This window comes from Ascaphus truei, chromosome 1, assembly GCF_040206685.1.
Source record: "Ascaphus truei isolate aAscTru1 chromosome 1, aAscTru1.hap1, whole genome shotgun sequence".
NCBI lineage: Eukaryota > Metazoa > Chordata > Amphibia > Anura > Ascaphidae > Ascaphus > Ascaphus truei.
The window spans coordinates 529,857,151-529,874,126 of NC_134483.1; the positions used below are offsets into that span (position 1 = coordinate 529,857,151).

At 43.7% G+C, this 16,976-nt stretch overlaps 2 protein-coding genes across 7 annotated transcripts in view; both read right to left on the reverse strand.

Annotated features, from left to right (window-relative positions):
* Positions 1–871: 871 nt before the first annotated feature.
* The window catches only part of LOC142466903 (uncharacterized), a 346,156-nt gene continuing 330,051 nt past the window's right edge, over positions 872–16,976 (reverse strand). Inside the window, exon 2 of the mRNA XM_075572501.1 lies at positions 872–957. The gene's annotated coding sequence lies outside the window, so the exon portion shown is untranslated. The remainder of the gene's footprint in view (positions 958–16,976) is intronic.
* Positions 8,412–16,976, reverse strand: part of RNF24 (ring finger protein 24) — a 114,870-nt gene continuing 106,305 nt past the window's right edge. For 5 of the 6 annotated variants that reach the window (XM_075572405.1, XM_075572448.1, XM_075572441.1 and 2 more), the window contains exons 5-6: positions 14,752–14,831; positions 8,412–13,599 (exon numbers count right to left, since the gene is read on the reverse strand). In XM_075572405.1, the coding sequence (XP_075428520.1) occupies positions 13,461–13,599; positions 14,752–14,831 (219 nt within the window). In that variant the 3' untranslated portion in view covers positions 8,412–13,460. The remainder of the gene's footprint in view (positions 13,600–14,751; positions 14,832–16,976) is intronic. The other variant, XM_075572425.1, reaches the window with a different exon arrangement.

The following is a 16,976-nucleotide window of genomic DNA, read 5'->3' on the forward strand; positions in this document are numbered from 1 at the left end:
TGGTAGTGTAAAGATGGTCAGCGCAAACCTCGTGGACCTCAGGATGTTTGATGGAACCGGATGCAATTGAATAAAAGAGGAATAAAAGAGGAATAAAAACACAATATTAGTGCATCATATCCACATGTGTGGGGGATGTGGGGAAGGGGTGGGGGGGAGGGGGGGATGGGTGTGAAAGGAGGATACGCTGGAAGGGTTAATGATGTTTTTCCACTATCTAATTTTAACGGGTATTTCCCCCCCCAATCGCAGATCTGATGTGGGTGCAAGGAACATACGGTGTTACCATAGGTGTGGTGCATTACCTGTTGGCTCGCAGGAGGGCTGAGCTTCCGCCACGGGAAACCTGGGGCAATTATACTAGGGGTAACCACTTACTCAATTCAGCGCCTCCACCTGCGATGGCTCCCACCCGAGGGGGAGTGGTTCCTCGCAGGACAATCACAACAATCAATACTCATACACAGATATATAATAACTAATACTATTTACTTAGGTTAGAACAGAATATAACACATCCTGACAGGTATCACATAACCGGTGTCCCTCTCACGAGGAGACACTAACTGCGACGTCCAGCAGGACGCTTCCCCAACACCAGGTGATCCCACCCAGTGTCCAAAGAACCCCACCCAATGTCCCGCACTCTTGCAGACAGAGTCAATGGGTGACTGCGCAGTCACTATTAAACTAAGGGGCCGTTGGTGCACTTGTGTAGTAGATAGTACCTGCCGAGCACTCCCGTGCTCGGATCTCCAACTGGCTTCACAAAGGATCCGTCGTGTGAAGGTTCCGTCTGATCCTACTCCGAACTCCTTGCACGCGGACCGCCAGGGGCGATCCCAACCTGGAATAGTCTCTGTGGACCCCAACGTGGGTCCGAACCGCTTCACAGGAACCGCAGCGTCCGCTGAGTCCCTAACTAACACTTGGCTCTAACGTGACAGGAACCCTAACCTAGGGCCTGTCCCTGTAGTACAGCAACCTAAAGTGGCTTTGGGGAAAACTCCTAGGGGCCTAACAGGGGTTAATAACCTGCCCCACTCCCCTAACTCTTCCCAGCCTTGACTGTACTTACTAAGACCTAACGAGTCCCAGCGCCTACAGCAGCAAGCTGTAGCTCACTGGATGCTGCAGCCAACGTGCTGCGCAACAAGGTGCCTGCCTGTCAGACCTCACAGCACTAACAGCCGTGACTCTGACAAGGCAGCACTCTATGCTAAGGGCAGCGTCCCTATCTTGGGCCTCCCTAAGCATTTACCCACTAAACGAGTGGGGAGTTGGGGCCTACCTGGGGTGTAGGTACCTATATGGGGCAGGAGCTGCACTCGCTCCCCGCACCCTTCCTTCCCTACAGCTCCCTGACTCCAACTCTCTGTAACCTTTCTTTCCCAGCTCCCACTAATGTAAGTGGCAGGGTCCCTAACCTGAGGGCTGTCCCTGGCAACACTCACCTTACTGGGGAGCTGCGCTATCTCGGGCCCTGGGGTTGCTGGCCTAGTACAGGGAGTCCCTGACTCCTGTACTCTACCTCCTTCCCTGGGCTGCTCTGGTCTCTGACTGACTAGTGTGCTCTTTTGCCCGCGAAATGTATCCACTTCTATCCAGGGCAGTCCTGCAGCCCTATTGGCTCCTATGAGGCACCTGGTGCCTCCCTTGCTAAGCACTATGGGAATTGTAGTCCCGGGGCACTTACAATAACATTGGGGCCGCGTGCGCGCCCTCCCTCTGCCTATACTAACCCCTAATGGCCGCCACAACCTCTCACTAGCTATCCCTACTCTCGCGCGACTCTCCTGCGCCTTCCCTGCCCTCACGCAACTATTCCCTGCCTCTCGCAGCCTCCCTGCGCATGTGCGAGCTATCGGGGCCGCCTGGGACCTACTGCGCATGCGCGAACCGGCGCAACATGGCGGCGCCCTTACAACCCGGCTCCGAGAGCGCCGGGAGCCCTGTAACGCGCGTGCGGCCTTGGCAACCGGCCGCACGCGTCCCTGGCAACCCCCGAGCCGGGGCCTGACCGCCCTCACCCCTGAGATCGTGTGCGGTGCCGCCATTTGACTCGGCTGCACCCGCGATCGTCAGTAAGGTGAGGGGGGTGCTGACAGGCTGGGGAGACCTGGCTACATAATCAAAGAATACATAAATATATGGATTCAGTGACTCACACGGGCTTGTGTGGTGATTCTCCCTCAACGCAGACTGAAGTGGGTTAATGCAGACTCATATGCTGGAGTCTTAATACACATAAAACTCACACGGCCTAATGTGAGTTCTTGCCCTCAGAGGGTGGTGTCCTGTATGGATGGTGTCTGGTCGTCTCAGCCAAATGTCCCCCAATAGGTGTGGTGTGTGAGTGTCTCCTCTCCCCGTTTCCCAGAAGACCAAAAAGAATGTGTGCAAACCAGGGTTAACAATTAAACAGGTCTTTATTTGGTAAACAGTTCAGACATGAGCATAAACCATGCATACATGTTGTGGAACATAGACATAAAAGATATAAAACAGTATGTGACACAATGAACTAACAAATTGGAATAAACAAAACAAAAAGTACACTCACACTCTAATGAAACTTCTGATGCCCAGCATCAGCCGCTTGGTACAATCCTACACGGTCTCCTCCTCCGTTGTTGTTCACACTGGCGCGTCCGGCAGTGGAACCGGAAGGGGGGATCTGCACCGGATGTCCTGCGGTCGGCTGGGTCCCTCTCTCAATGAGCTTCGGCAGGGAACAACGCGTTTCGCAATAAGCTTCGTCAGAGAGGCCCGGCATGGGACAGTGCAGGAGGCAGGCCCGCAGCTGGGGAGCAACAAGAGGCCCGACCAGCACCGGCCAGGCCCCCCCAAGCAGCCGAGAGCAGCACAGTGAGCAGAACCACATGTAGGTACTGAAAGAGCCGCATGCCAACCCCCGTCTAACACAAAGGAAAACCATCAACTAATTTAGTTGGTATGTTGTATAACATTATTATAGTTTATTTGTAAAGTGCCAACATATTCTGTGGCGCAGTGCAATGGGCGTATAGAAAGATGTAAATTAAATAAATACCCCTCAATGTCTGACCAGCACCCTCTCTATCCACCTTTAAGACCCATCTTAAAACCCACCTCCTTAATGAAGTACGGTGTATGAGTAGCTCCGTGGCTGATACTTTACACCTCATACATAAAGCTTGGCCCCCTGCAGACGCACTTACCAGACCGCCCGCCTACTGTCTCTGGAAGTTCTTCCTACCTACCAATTAGATTGTAAGCTCTTCGGAGCAGGGACTCCTTTTCCTAAATGTTACTTTTATGTCTGAAGCACTTCTCCCCTTTATGTGTTATTTTTATTATTTATATGATTGTCACGTGTATTACTGGTGTGAAGCGCTATGTACATTAATGGCGCTATATTAATAAAGATATATATATACATACAAATAAGGACTAACAAGCACAAATAGATACGAAAGCTAATGAGGGCCCTGCTCGTGCGATATTATTTATTGATATTCTATAGATTTCGGACTGTATAGAATTACCCCCTTATTCCATTCTTTATATATTAAACACACAAAGGTATTAGGAAGGGATATAGAAGGAGGCACAATAGACTGTTATATAGAAAACAATAAGTATGTCATAAGGGAATAAAAGAGAAAAGTCATAGTTTATAATATAGTGTGAATAAGTGTAAAATGCGATAATAAAAGTAAATAATAAAACAATCAGCAATACAAAACACAGAAAAAATATATCAATATGTCATTCAACATATAACAGTAAAATAGCAAACCTTAAAATTATATCTGTTCCTGTTTTGCCTATTGTAAGCTGAAAGATCCCCCAAGCAAGATCCTCTTCTTAAAAAGCCCAAATCGCTGTTCACTTGGGTGCATTGGTGACTAGAGAAACAGAAACAAAACCAAAACAATATACAGGCATACCCCGCTTTAAGGACACTCACTTTAAGTACACTCGCGAGTAAGTACATATCGCCCAATAGTTAAACGGCAGCTCACACATGCGCCTGTCAGTACGTCCTGAACAGCAATACCGGCTCCCTACCTGCACCAAAGCTGTGTGCAACCGGGGAGACTATAGAGCCTGTTACACATGCGTTATTTACATCAGTTATGCACGTATATGATGTTTGCAGTACAGTACAAGCATCGATAAGTGGAAAAAAAGTAGTGCTTCACTTTAAGTACATTTTCGCTTTACATACATGCTCCTGTCCCATTGCGTACGTTAATGCGGGGTATGCCTGTAGTGCAGTGTTGTCAAAGGGATTATGTGGAAAGTACCAAAGAGAAAAAAACACTTCTTGCTTGCTAATAACATCACATCCTGCCCAGGTAATGATGTTATCCTGTGTTGCATGTAGAAAAATGAGAAAATAACAAGATACTGTATTGTAATAACGTTTGAAATGTGGGCGTAAAAAACAAACGTGTCATGCATGCATGTTTCTCTCATGAAGCAGTAAGACCGTGAAATGCGTTGGGCCTGATGCATGGCCATAGAAGGGACTTCCAGTGAGGTACTGTAGAGAGATGCAAGATCCGGTCCAATCGGGAGCCCATAGGCCAATGCCAGAAATGGCACTTGGCACGCTGAGGAAGAAGTCTCCTTCAGTTTGCCTCGTACTACTTACCTTCTTTCTACATATGTTATGGTATTAAGATAAGAAAAATGTCAGTGCATGGCTCGATTTTATTTCAACTACTACAGTACATTGTTAATACATGCCCTCATTCTCTCCCATCTCGACTACTGCAACCTTTTCCGCTCTGGCCTTCCTGCCTCACAGATTGTTACTTTTTAAACTATCCAAAATTCTCCTACAAGCGTATCCTCACTCTCCCCTCACGCAGTCTCTACCTCTCTCCTTCTAAAAATCTGCTGGCTCCCGATTCAATTCTGCGTATACACTAAACAATTCTTCTTTTTCCCCAGGCTCTCCATTCCATTGGCCCTTCCTACAACGCAGCTTTAATCTCTCGCTATAACACTATAGATGTAGCAAGACTTACTGTCTCCAGCACCGCTGACGAACAAGCTAATGTCTGCGGCGTCGGAGAGTGTCTGCCGCGATGGCACTGTGGGGTGGGGGTTCCATGATTCAGAATGGGGACCCCCTGCACAGTTAATCCTTCGGTGCCATGACTGCCACGGTCGTGTGACCACGCGTGGAAACAGCACCGAAGACGGTAAATCTTGCTACATCTATATGTTTTAATGCACTTATCCCACCGACATAATTTTCCTCGTATTGCTCTTGTCTCGTTATGTTTGTAAAAATTGTAAAGTGCTGCTTCAACGACAGTTTCCGTGCGATAGAGGTCCGAATGGCACTATTGCAGGTTAACGAATAAATCCCTCCTTCCCATCATGCTTGCAAGTGATTTGGACACACAGTTATTTCCTTAGATCCAGGGTTTACAACCAGAGTGTCACAACACAGGCCTGCCTGAGACGTGTCACTGTGCTCACAAGTGGTATTTATATAAGGGCTTGTGTCACTTTTCTTACCCACCATAACTCTTTTAATGTGTGGTTTTACCTACGTACCAGCTTCACGTTGCATAGCCAGCAACGAACCTCGCACTGATGAGACCCAAAAGGTGGAAAAGCTGTCTATGAGTAGGGTTACTGGCTCTGCACTTCTTTAACCCAGGCTGGGCTGAAAAGGCGGTGTAATACGGCAGGTATTAGCTTGTTAAATGTCCATGTTAAAATGGGTTAGAAGCAAAAAGCGATACACTGCAAGTGCATGTCCTTACCCAGAATCCCTGGCTGCAGTGGAAGCGCTGCGCGCTAAGAGAATGGGGAGAGACCGGGTTTCAGACCTGTCTGAGACAATGTGCTCACAAGTGGTATTTTCTATTTCCAACACATTAGCGTGTCCCAAACCCAAGTCGAGTGTGTCGGCTTTAAATCCGATGAGGAGGTCCACGGATTCTTAATTCCGATGTGGTCTTCCGAAAACAGCCTACACCATGCTGCAATGTCTGCCTCTGCCTGCCTGCTACTATGCCAGTGCCATCCTGAGTGTGTGGGCCTATCTGTTTCTGACTGTGCCCCTTTGAGTGTCTACACTGCCCTGCTCAAGTGGTTCCCCATTTCAGTGTGGGGAGGATACATGTATGTTTGCATCACTGGAGTGTCATAAAATGTTACATAGTTACATAGTAGATGAGGTTGAAAAAAGACATAGGTCCATCAAGTTCAACCTATGCTAAATTTAGACAACAGATACGTTATCCTATATCTATACTTACTTATTGATCCAGAGGAAGGCAAACAAAAAACCCCATTAAGAGGAAAAATTCATTCCTTCCTGACTCCAAGAATTGGCAATCGGATTAATCCCTGGATCAACATCCTTCCCATGTATACTTATTTGGTATATCCCTGTATACCTTTCCCATCGTAAAAGATGTTCAACCTTTTTTGGAACAAATTTATTGTATCTGCCATCACAGTCTCCATGGGTAATGAATTCCACATTTTAACTGCCCTTACTGTAAAGAACCCTTTCCTTTGTTGCTGGTGAAATTTCCTTTCCTCCAACCTTAAGGGATGGCCCCGAGTCCTTAGTACTGCCCGTGGGATGAATAGCTCTTTTGAAAGCTCTGTGTCTTGTCCCCGAATATATTTGTATATAGTTATAATATCCCCTCTTAGACGCCTCTTTTCTAATGTAAATAAATCTAATTTAGCTAGCCTCTCCTCATAAGTTAGAATGTCCATCCCCTTTATTAATTTGGTGGCTCTTCTCTGGTTCCAAAATGTATTTTCTTAGGATTGGTGCCCAAAATTGTACTCGATATTCAAGGTGTGATCTTACTAGTGCTCTGTAAAGGGGCATAATTATGTTTACGTCCCTTCCATCCATTGCCCGTTTGATGCAAGATAAGATCTTGTTTGCCTTTGCAGCTACTGCATGACATTGGGCACTATTGCTAAGCCTGCAGTCTACAAGCACTCCTAAATCCTTCTCCATCAAGGATTCCCCCAATATATCTCCATTTAATTTGTAAGTCGCCTTTTTAATCTTGCATCCCAAATGCATAACCTTACATTTATCTGTATTAAACCTCATTTGCCATTTACCTGCCCACGTTTCCAGTCTCTCCAAGTCCTTCTGAAGAGAAATTACATCCCTCTCTGATTCTATTACCTTACACAATTTAGTATAATCAGCAAAGATGGAGACTTTGCTCTCGATCCCAACCTCAAGGTTATTAATAAACAAATTAAAAAGCAGGGGTCCCAGTACCGATCCCTGAGGTACTCCACTCACGATTTTAGCCCAACCTGAAAAAGTTCCATTTATGACAACCCTCTGTTGTCTGTCCTTTAACCAGTTTTTAATCCAGGTGCATCACTGAGCAATTATTACTGAGTCTAATTTTCTTTATTTTGTACACCAACGTCTCGTGTGAAACCGTATCAAAAGCCTTTGCAAAATCTAAGTAGACCACATCAACTGCATTACACTGGTCTAAATTCCTACTTGCCTCCTCAAAGAAACAAATAAGGTTAGTTTGGCAAGATCTATCCTTCATAAATCCATGCTGACTATTACTAATAATTTTGTTTTCCATTAGGTATTCCTGAATATTATCCTGTATTAAACCTTCAAGTAGTTTCCCTACTATTGAAGTCAGGCTTACAGGTCTGTAATTTCCCGGTTGTGATCTAGCTCCCTTTTTAAATATAGGCACCACATCTGCTTTACGCCAATCTTGTGGCACTGAGCCCGTGGAAATGGAGTCCTTGAATATTAAATGTAATGCTTTGGCTATTAGTGAGCTTAACTCCTTGAGAAGTCTTGGATGTATGTCATCGGGGCCAGGTGCCTTATTTACTTAAATTTTTTCAAGTCGCTTATTAACGTCTTCCTCAGTTAACCAATTGTTCATTAATATGGAGGGTGTGGCTTCCTCCTGCAGCACTACTATTGAACTTGATTCTTCCCTTGTAAACACAGAGGCAAAGAATTTGTTTAATACCTCAGCTTTTTCCTTATGTTGCTGTTCTAAACCGGTTGAGAACCACTGCCCCATTCAAGCAGATTAAAGCTTCTCATAATTGGGGCGTGGTCTTCCTTTAAATTACATTTGAGCTGTATTGAGGATTTCAGTACTCTTGGAAAGGATTAGTAGATTACCTCTCATTCTCTCTCAGGGGATAAAGAATTATTCACACGCATTTAACCGCGTAAGTGCCGCTGAAGCTACCTAGTCTCTCCTTAAGTATAAAGCAGAAGACTTGACGTACTTACTGCACCGAATACCTCTACTCACAACGCGCTCACGAATTCAATACAAACTGTTTTAACCCAATGAAGTTTTGGAAAACAAGAAAACCAATGTAAAAAAACGCCAGCTTTTTAAAAGTTTGTCATTTATTTACATTTCAAGTCAATCACATGCAAAAAAAACAAAAAAAAACAAAACATTTTTTATGAATAGTGTGGTTAGCAAAAAACACATTTTAATAGCAATTAAATATACAAAAATATAGCTTACAAAAAACAGTGAGTGTTTTTGTTTTAAAAAATATTCTTCTGCTGCAGAATTTTTAGTGTACAAACACGTCTGTGAAACCAGGAACTCGAAATCTCACAAACAATCAGAGCTACAAATAAGTAAAGATAACACTCAAAAGGCCTGGTTCTCAACGTCCATCCTCCAGCCCCCTCCCCCCCCCCCCCCCCCAACAGGTCAGGTTTTGAAGATATCCCAGCTTCAGCACAGGTTGCTCAGTCTTCGACTGTTGGGGGGGAATCTTGAGGACTGTAGTTGAGAACCCCTGGAGTAAGCACGAAACACAGGAGCATTTAGGAAGGTTGATGGGCACAGACTATCAAACATTTAAGCTCTGGGAGTTACCTAAAGCAGCAGTACTTGAAAAACAATGAGAAAGCTTTTGTGGCACAGATTTAATCTGGTGCCATTTCTGTTCAGTAAGGATTGCTTCCTGCAAAATAATACTCTGATGTTGCTTGCAGTTACAGGTGCGCCAACGAGTATTCTAAAACTTGCCTTAGAAAATCTGGGGCTATCGCCCACAAGACCCAGGTACATGCTGCAAACATTTCAGTGACATTTCTGCAGAGACTAATGGCCCATCGGATTAACACAGCAGGGGTCCCGACAGTCCCGTTAAGTTTGAGCCATTAGTCTGTCTGCAGAAATGTCACTAAAATGTTGCAGCATGCGCCCAGCATGTACCTGGGCCTTGTTAGTGATTGCCCCAGATTTGTTTTAGAATACTCGTCGGCACTACAGTATTTACCTTGACCATCCTCTTCTTCTCTGTCAAGACGGTATGACCATCACACATTTGGCTATAGAGAAAGTGAGCAGGCTAGTTGACTGGATGCCTCAAAGTTGGGTGGCAACACACAGTATAAAGGCTAGGTTATTTTTCATGATAAAAAACACAAAGTAGGTAGTGGACGGACACAAAAAAACCATATACATTGACCCTGGAGCTTTCACTACGGGAGGGGTGTAAAAAATGATCTAGTACTGCTGCTTTAATTACCTTTGCTGTTTACACAGGTAAGCTCCCTTCTGCACAACAAGTCCAACGCAATGCATATTTTTGACCCTGTTGTGAAGCATTTCTTGGCACATAACGACTCCCCCTTTGCTCGCTCACCGTACGAAAGTGTTTGACACTCACTTACCTTAACACAGTCCCCACCAAGCTCCGTTATGTGGTCATGCGCCTGTCCTAAATCTAAAATCTCGGACAACTGGAAATGTCGTTATGGAGAGAGAAATAACAGAGAGGAAGGTAGTCCTTCAACGGATAACTAGGGTAACTGTAACTACTCATCCAACAGCAAAAGTCTGTTCAATCTAATACTGAAAGACACCATCCAATTTTCTTTAGGGAATGGCCACCATATCAATGCACCCCAATTCTTAGCAGATGCACACTACAATATAGGAGCATGGTGAATAGTTTTAGTAACACACAATAGACATAAAGGCATATGGCCAGAGCCTAATACTAAGACGGATATATGATTTCTGATAGCACTGTATTTGGCCGGAATAGAACACTAAGACATAAAATATTCATATCAGTCGATTCTACACATACGTGGTGCCATGTAGTGGGAGCCATAGGTCCCTGAACGTACATTATATCACCACTTCAGTAAGACCTGTATGCAAAGCTAAACCTGATCAGCCAAAGCCAAATATCATAATGTTAACTTCATTTCGGCTGAATGATTAGAGAATGAATCATCTCCTCTTGGAAGGAGCAGCTGGTTGGATTTGTAGACGCTAGTCGGCTGTTAGCTGGAACTCTGTCGTAATGCACCACTAATGATTGTCTTGGTCACAAGTGTGCGCCAAAAGTCTGTTCATCAGAAGTTACATTACCTAAGAGAAATCAATGGTCACATCATCCCAGCTTCAAATCTGCTATGGCAAAGCAAGAGAATCTTCAGACATGGAGAACGTTCACGGGTTAAACAATAACCCAATGCCTTTAACAGTTGAAGGCTTTCTATACGCAGAACGGGCCTTAAGAATAACTATGCAGCATCATCGTGATACTATGGTATTTCCGTGTGTGGATGACGCCTTATTACTGCATAAGAGGGATGTGACACTAACCCTAGCAACATACTGTATAGTAATACTTGGTGAATCCCCAGTGAAAATGCCACTTGGATATATTTCTGACTATCGGTGCTTGATTAATCCAGAATGATAGCTCTTAACATCTGTAACAATGTAAGGGCCGAGTGGTGTATCCAGCATCACACCAATCTGTTTTGCTGCTAAGTTCATGCCACTAAACTAAAGTCAATGGGAGTTTTCGCACTTGACTAACCCCTTAAATGGGGAATATTGGCTTGGTAATACAGTGACTGACTGAGGAAACACAGTACGTATTCAACGTTGAAACAAAAGTCATTCTTCCTCATCATTCTCTGTGAATTTATTCCACAAATAAAGGAAGAGTCTGCAAACTACGCCCAAAGATAGGTTAAAGCAAGGGAAGAAGTGCACAAAATTCAGGAGGTTCGCTGTACTTTTGTTTTTAGACATGAAAGCACGGAAATCTGATATGGGAACATTGGCTAAAATAAGGTCTTATTTCATATCTTAAATAATCATTCTGTAAAGTACAGAAGTTAGAATAAAATGTATTGAAAGCTGCTTCAGTGCTCTCTCCCTGATCCCATTAAAAGTCCTGGGAAGGCCAGTGGGAATTGTTCCCTTTCTTGACCCTAACCAACAGCCTGTACCAAGGGTGGTCAACTCCAGTCCTCAAGGGCCACCAACAGGATAGGTATTAAGGATACCCCTGCTTCAGCACATGTGACACAATCAGTGGCCCAGTCAGAATGACTAAGCCACTGATTAAGCCACCAGTGCTGAAGCAGGGATATTCCCAATACTTCAGCCTATTGGTTGCTCTTGAGGACGGGAGTTGGCCACCACTGGCCTGGTCGATGGCAAACAAGCAGTGGTAAATCCATGCAAAACAAGATGCACAAACCAGTCACTGCCAGAAAATTGTGAACCATTTCTGTTAATTATTTCAATTTTGCATTCTTACCCACAAAACCGAAGTGGCCACACACCAACAAATATGCCCAAATCAGGGAGATTTGGCTTAAAGGGATGGAACTTCTCATAATCTTCCAGAGACGGACGATATGGAAACGATTAGCCCAAATTTGGCCAGACAGAGCAGTTTCTCGGTTTAAATGAGACCGTTACAGGTAGGAGGCCGTTGTCCAGACCAGCCCTATGTCATGGTCTCTAACGCACTCTCGTCATTGTTACATACATGTAACTTACCTGTACACAGTATGTACTAGCTGTGTTTGAAGACTGAGAAAAGGGAACAGCAGCCAGGCTTCTCCAATAATCTTAGTGGAAGATACGTTTTTAACTAATAGGTAACAACACATTATTGGGGGGGGGGGGGGGGAGGGGTAGAGAGAAAAAAATACCAGCAACTTGTATTCAAAATACAAAAGTCAAAATGGGGAAAACATAAGTGCTCTCTGCTATTATTCTGTAAAGGGAAAAATACCATTATGATGCTTCTAAGCACGTGTAAGGTTGATGCCAGGCATTATGGTGGGAAAGGATCAATGGGTCGCAGCTAACAAAGGTTCAGAAATGTAACGGGGCCCTTACAAAAGGAAACCAGGCTAAAGGCGCAGTCCTCCGAGCCACGTAAATCATCTTTACTTTCCCTTTATCAGTTTGATTAGCGGCTTAACCGTTCCAAGTCAATGATCAGTGCGGCTTTGCACTGTACTGTGTAATGCTGTTATTCTTTATTGCTAGACTAGTATATGATGCTAAGGAAGACTGTACCTTTAAAGCCATTTATTTTGTCCCACGGTCCAGATTCACTAAACGGTGCTAAGCCTTAGTGCAACTTTCTACCCATTCATTTGAATTAAATTGGGCCCACCGTTTAATAAGTCTGGGCTGCCTGACGTGCAATACATTCAACGCAACATATTACATATATACCCATGTAACACATCCAGTTAGTATAAAGCACCTTTGCTCCTTATTGGATACTAGGAATACATTTGAGCAACTTTCCCCTTCCCTTTTTATCCCGACAGCCTACTTCAGTGTGAAGTCTAACAGGGGGGCTTCTCATTCTATGTTACCTGCCTCACAGGAACCAGTGCAGGCTCCTTAAAAAAAAAGTCACACAGATGAAATTAGTAGACATCGAGGGTCATATTCCCAAAGCGGTGCTAAACTGTGTGGCAAGGGCTTAAATGAGCTGCAAGTTGCCCTATGGCTTAGCACCGTTTAGCAACATGGCCCTGTATGTTGGCCACGGTGATGGACGTTTAATACGATTGATTCAAATGTGTCACTTGAACTAGTACACACACACACACACTTTCCAGTTATACCAGAATATCCCACACCAAGTGGGACAGGTGCATTTACTGCGATACGAGTAAAGGGGGTTTTCTCTAGTTCAACATAATGAGATTGTGCATTGTTAAGGTAAGCAGTTTGCATAGTGTGCTGAAGCTACCGCTCACTTCTCAGGTTCCCTTGGTTTAAAACATATGTACCCTTCTTTTTCCCTTTATAACATGCCAATGATGTTTCCTTTCTGGCACAGTGAAGCTTCCAGTCAACAGTAAAAGAACAACAGGGGCAACAGCTGTAGTCAAATCCTCTAAAGTGCTCCACCAGGGCCCCCCACTCCTGCTGGCTTCCCTTGTATTCTCGTTGGCTGTGTCCTGTCTTTCTCCTGATTGCGCTGGCATCAAAAGTGCTTTGGTTGCTGTAGAGTCCACACATCCGTGCCCAAGGTGCATCATGGGAAAACCCGTCAGCAGCTGAGCAGGATTCCGGGAGACGCCCCCAAGGAGGTGGGTCATGGGCATGAGATCTGTGGCTCCGTGCGTGGGTGACGCAGGTTGTGTTCTCTGTCGGCTATACTAAATTCTCAGCCCCGGGCAGGGGTCGCTGAGGGGGTCCATGCTCCTGATTGCTGTGAAGTTGTGCCAGCTGAAGTACGGGCATGTTGCAAAGGGGGCAGACCTTCCGCACCTCGAGCCATTTAATGAGGCACCTGGGAAAGAGTGAAAAGACAATGCACTTGACTATATCCAACGCAAACCACAAGTCTGCCTCATTACCCATCATTGTCTTGTGATTGTGTGTATTAATAGGTACACGGTTGGGTGTGTTAACAGACACATCCAATATACATAAATTATACATGAATATATGTTGATTTCGGGCTTTTATTTTCTGTGGAGTATACGTTTTAAAACAAATATATGATCACCTGTGCTTCATCCATGTAAGGAGCATGCAGCTAGGCGAAAAATACGTTTTAAAGCTGCAGACCAAGCAATATCCTACATGTGTTTTTATTTTTAATAAATCAGTTCTGTACTATGAGAAAATACTTGTAGCATTTAAAAATAAAAATTCTGAATTGCATTTTTAATGTATTATAATGTAACAAGTATTTTTGTTTCTATAGCAACTATTTACAAAGTCACATCCCTTTCCTCCTCTGAAACAGGCTATGGCAAACCCTTTTTGAGCTCTGCCCTCTCTCTAGCAGTGCACCAATTGTATCTAGTGTCTGCCGGGTCACATGATCTTCCCCACAGAACTTTGCATCTTCGGTCCTTTTCTGCTGCACTGACAGCAATTTAGTGAACCCCCGAGCCGAATTTTTGTCGATCGATCACAGGAGAACGGATTGATCGGCAGCTTAGCTAATTGATTATCATTGTGTGGATTGTATTGATGCACATATTAAAGGGAAAAAAAATAAATAACATAAAGCAGCAGTCCCAACTGCTGTTTTTTTTAATACATAGCGATAATACGAATTACACATCAAATTCTTTTATTCGCTGCACAGTGCACCTTTCAATTCTTTCCATCACCCTCTCACAGGCCCAGATCCACTAAATGGTGCTAAGATTTAGCACGCCTTTGCTCCCTTTCACATGAATAGAAGTTGGGGCGTGACAAGGTTTAGCACCCTTTTGGGGATGTGGGCCATAGAGAGGAGACAAGTGGGCATCAGAGCTGTGTGCAGGGTGCCATGAAGCACTGGAACCAAAAGCACTAGAAGAAGCTGCATTTTCCCATCGCACTTTGAATCGTGTATTCTGACTTCGAGAAACAACCGCGGGTGACTGCGGAAAATCTAACCCATCAACGTGCGCTTCCATGCACGGGAACCAAAACACGCACTTACTTTCTATGAAAGGCATGTTTGCACGGACATATCCCCAGCTCATCTTTGGCTTTGAATTCCTCCAAACAGACCGCACAAATCTACAAAACAGAGAAGAAACAGGACAACACATTTATTACTGTGCAACAATGTGTAACTGTTCTGCAACAAGCCGTGCGACAATGTGTGTGGTCGCTTCCAACACATTCTTAGCTGAGATACTTTTTTGTGTGCATCATTTTGTAATAAAGTCCATGTCGTTTGGACGTCTCTGAGCTGTATTGGTGAAAGAGAAACATGCTGAGGGTCTTACGCTCTCTGCACACACTTCTATTAAGAACTCATTGTAAGCCAATTACCAGGTAGCAACCGTCGGCGGGTCTAATATACGATGCAAATCATAGAGAGCATTTTATAGTCTGGGAGGAGAGAAGGAGTTCTTCATTGGTGTGGCTGTCTCAAAAGCCAAAATGCAACGTCTACGATGATCTGTTATATTGGCCTAGTAAAAGGTATTGGGCCTTAATTGTGTGCACGATACCACATAACCAGTACAGCGATTATATATAGGAGGAGAGCCGAAACGTTGACCTAGTGTAATATATTTATTACATTTTTAAACAAGCCCTGGAGAGCCTGCTATTAGTTTCTTTTTTACCTAACTCCCTAGCAGCTAATGGCTAATGCCCCTAGGCAGCAAACAATTTTGTTAGTGGAGTGCCACTATAATCAATTATATATATATATATATATATATATATATATATATATATATAGTGGCATATATATATATATTGATTATAGTGGCATATACATACATATATATATATATATATATATATATATATATAAATATATATATATGCCACTATAATCAAATATATATATATATATATATATTTATATATATATATATATAAATGTAAATACAACTGTATGCTCATCTGCATGTCTTAGGCAGGTCTGCAACCCCGCCTTTCCCCATTATCACCCAGCACACAGCACTTCCACTGCAGCAAGGGATTCTGGGAAATGACATGCAAATGAGCACACAGTGCCACTTTTTGCTTCAAAAACCATTTTTAACATGGTTCCCTATAGGCTTAAGCTTGCTGCATGGTCACAGCTTTGAGCACAGCCAGGGTTAATATATAAATATATATATATATATATATATATATATATATATATATATATATATATATATATATTGTAGGTTGAGGCAACTGTAGTTATTTCACAGGAGGAGAATTTCATGCGCGAATGTACAGTGCCCATTGCCTATTTGTTAAACTCCTAACACATGATTGTCCTAAAAGTATATGGCCCATTCATTATATAAAGATGCAAAAGGAAATGTGACATTGCCCCATAAACTATTACAAAAATGCTTGGAATTAGGAGTTTCCAACCCTCAAATCTGAACATGTTGTACTGCATGCCTAAGTTTATGAATGTGAGATAGTACGCATACGTTTATATACAATATATACATTGGCGATATGATTTGTCCCTTACTACTATCCCTGCATCAGGTGTTTTTTTCGTGGTGCAAACGCTTGTTGAACACACATTGATATCATACAAGGAGCAGCAGCCAGAGGAAGCTGTAACCATTCCCAAGTCTCAGCTCACCATTTTTCCAAAGCAACTTTAAAAGAGATATATAGAAGTACTTATACAGTATGTACCAGGTATGGGTGAGAAGGAGTCACTCAGACGTAACCTCTTAAACACGGTTTGTGACATGTGGTCCCGGACGGTTTGCCGGGACCAAATCTCTGCCGGCATTTAGCTGCTACTCACCTCGCCGCAGGGACATCTAGCCTTTTCGCCGAAAGGGTAAATTCCTAGCCTTACACCTTACCCTAAAACCCCCTAATCTTAACCCCTAATAATAACGCTAACCCCTAACCTAAAAACCTTAACCCCATACCCACTACCCTAAAAAGCTTAACCCCTTACCCTAATCCGCTACCCTAAAAACCTAAACCCTTACCCTAATCCGCTACCTAAAAAACATAACCCCTTATCCTAAAGCCCTTACCCTAATCCCCTACCCTAGAAAGCCTTACCCCCTAACTCTAATCGCCTACCCTAAAAAGCTTAACCCCTTAAAACCCCTAAAACCCTACCCTAAAAATCTTAACCCTTTATCCTAAAACCGTTTACCCTATTCCACTACCGTAAAAAATAACTCCATACCCTAAAACCCCAATTCTTAAACCCCTACCCTAACCACTAAA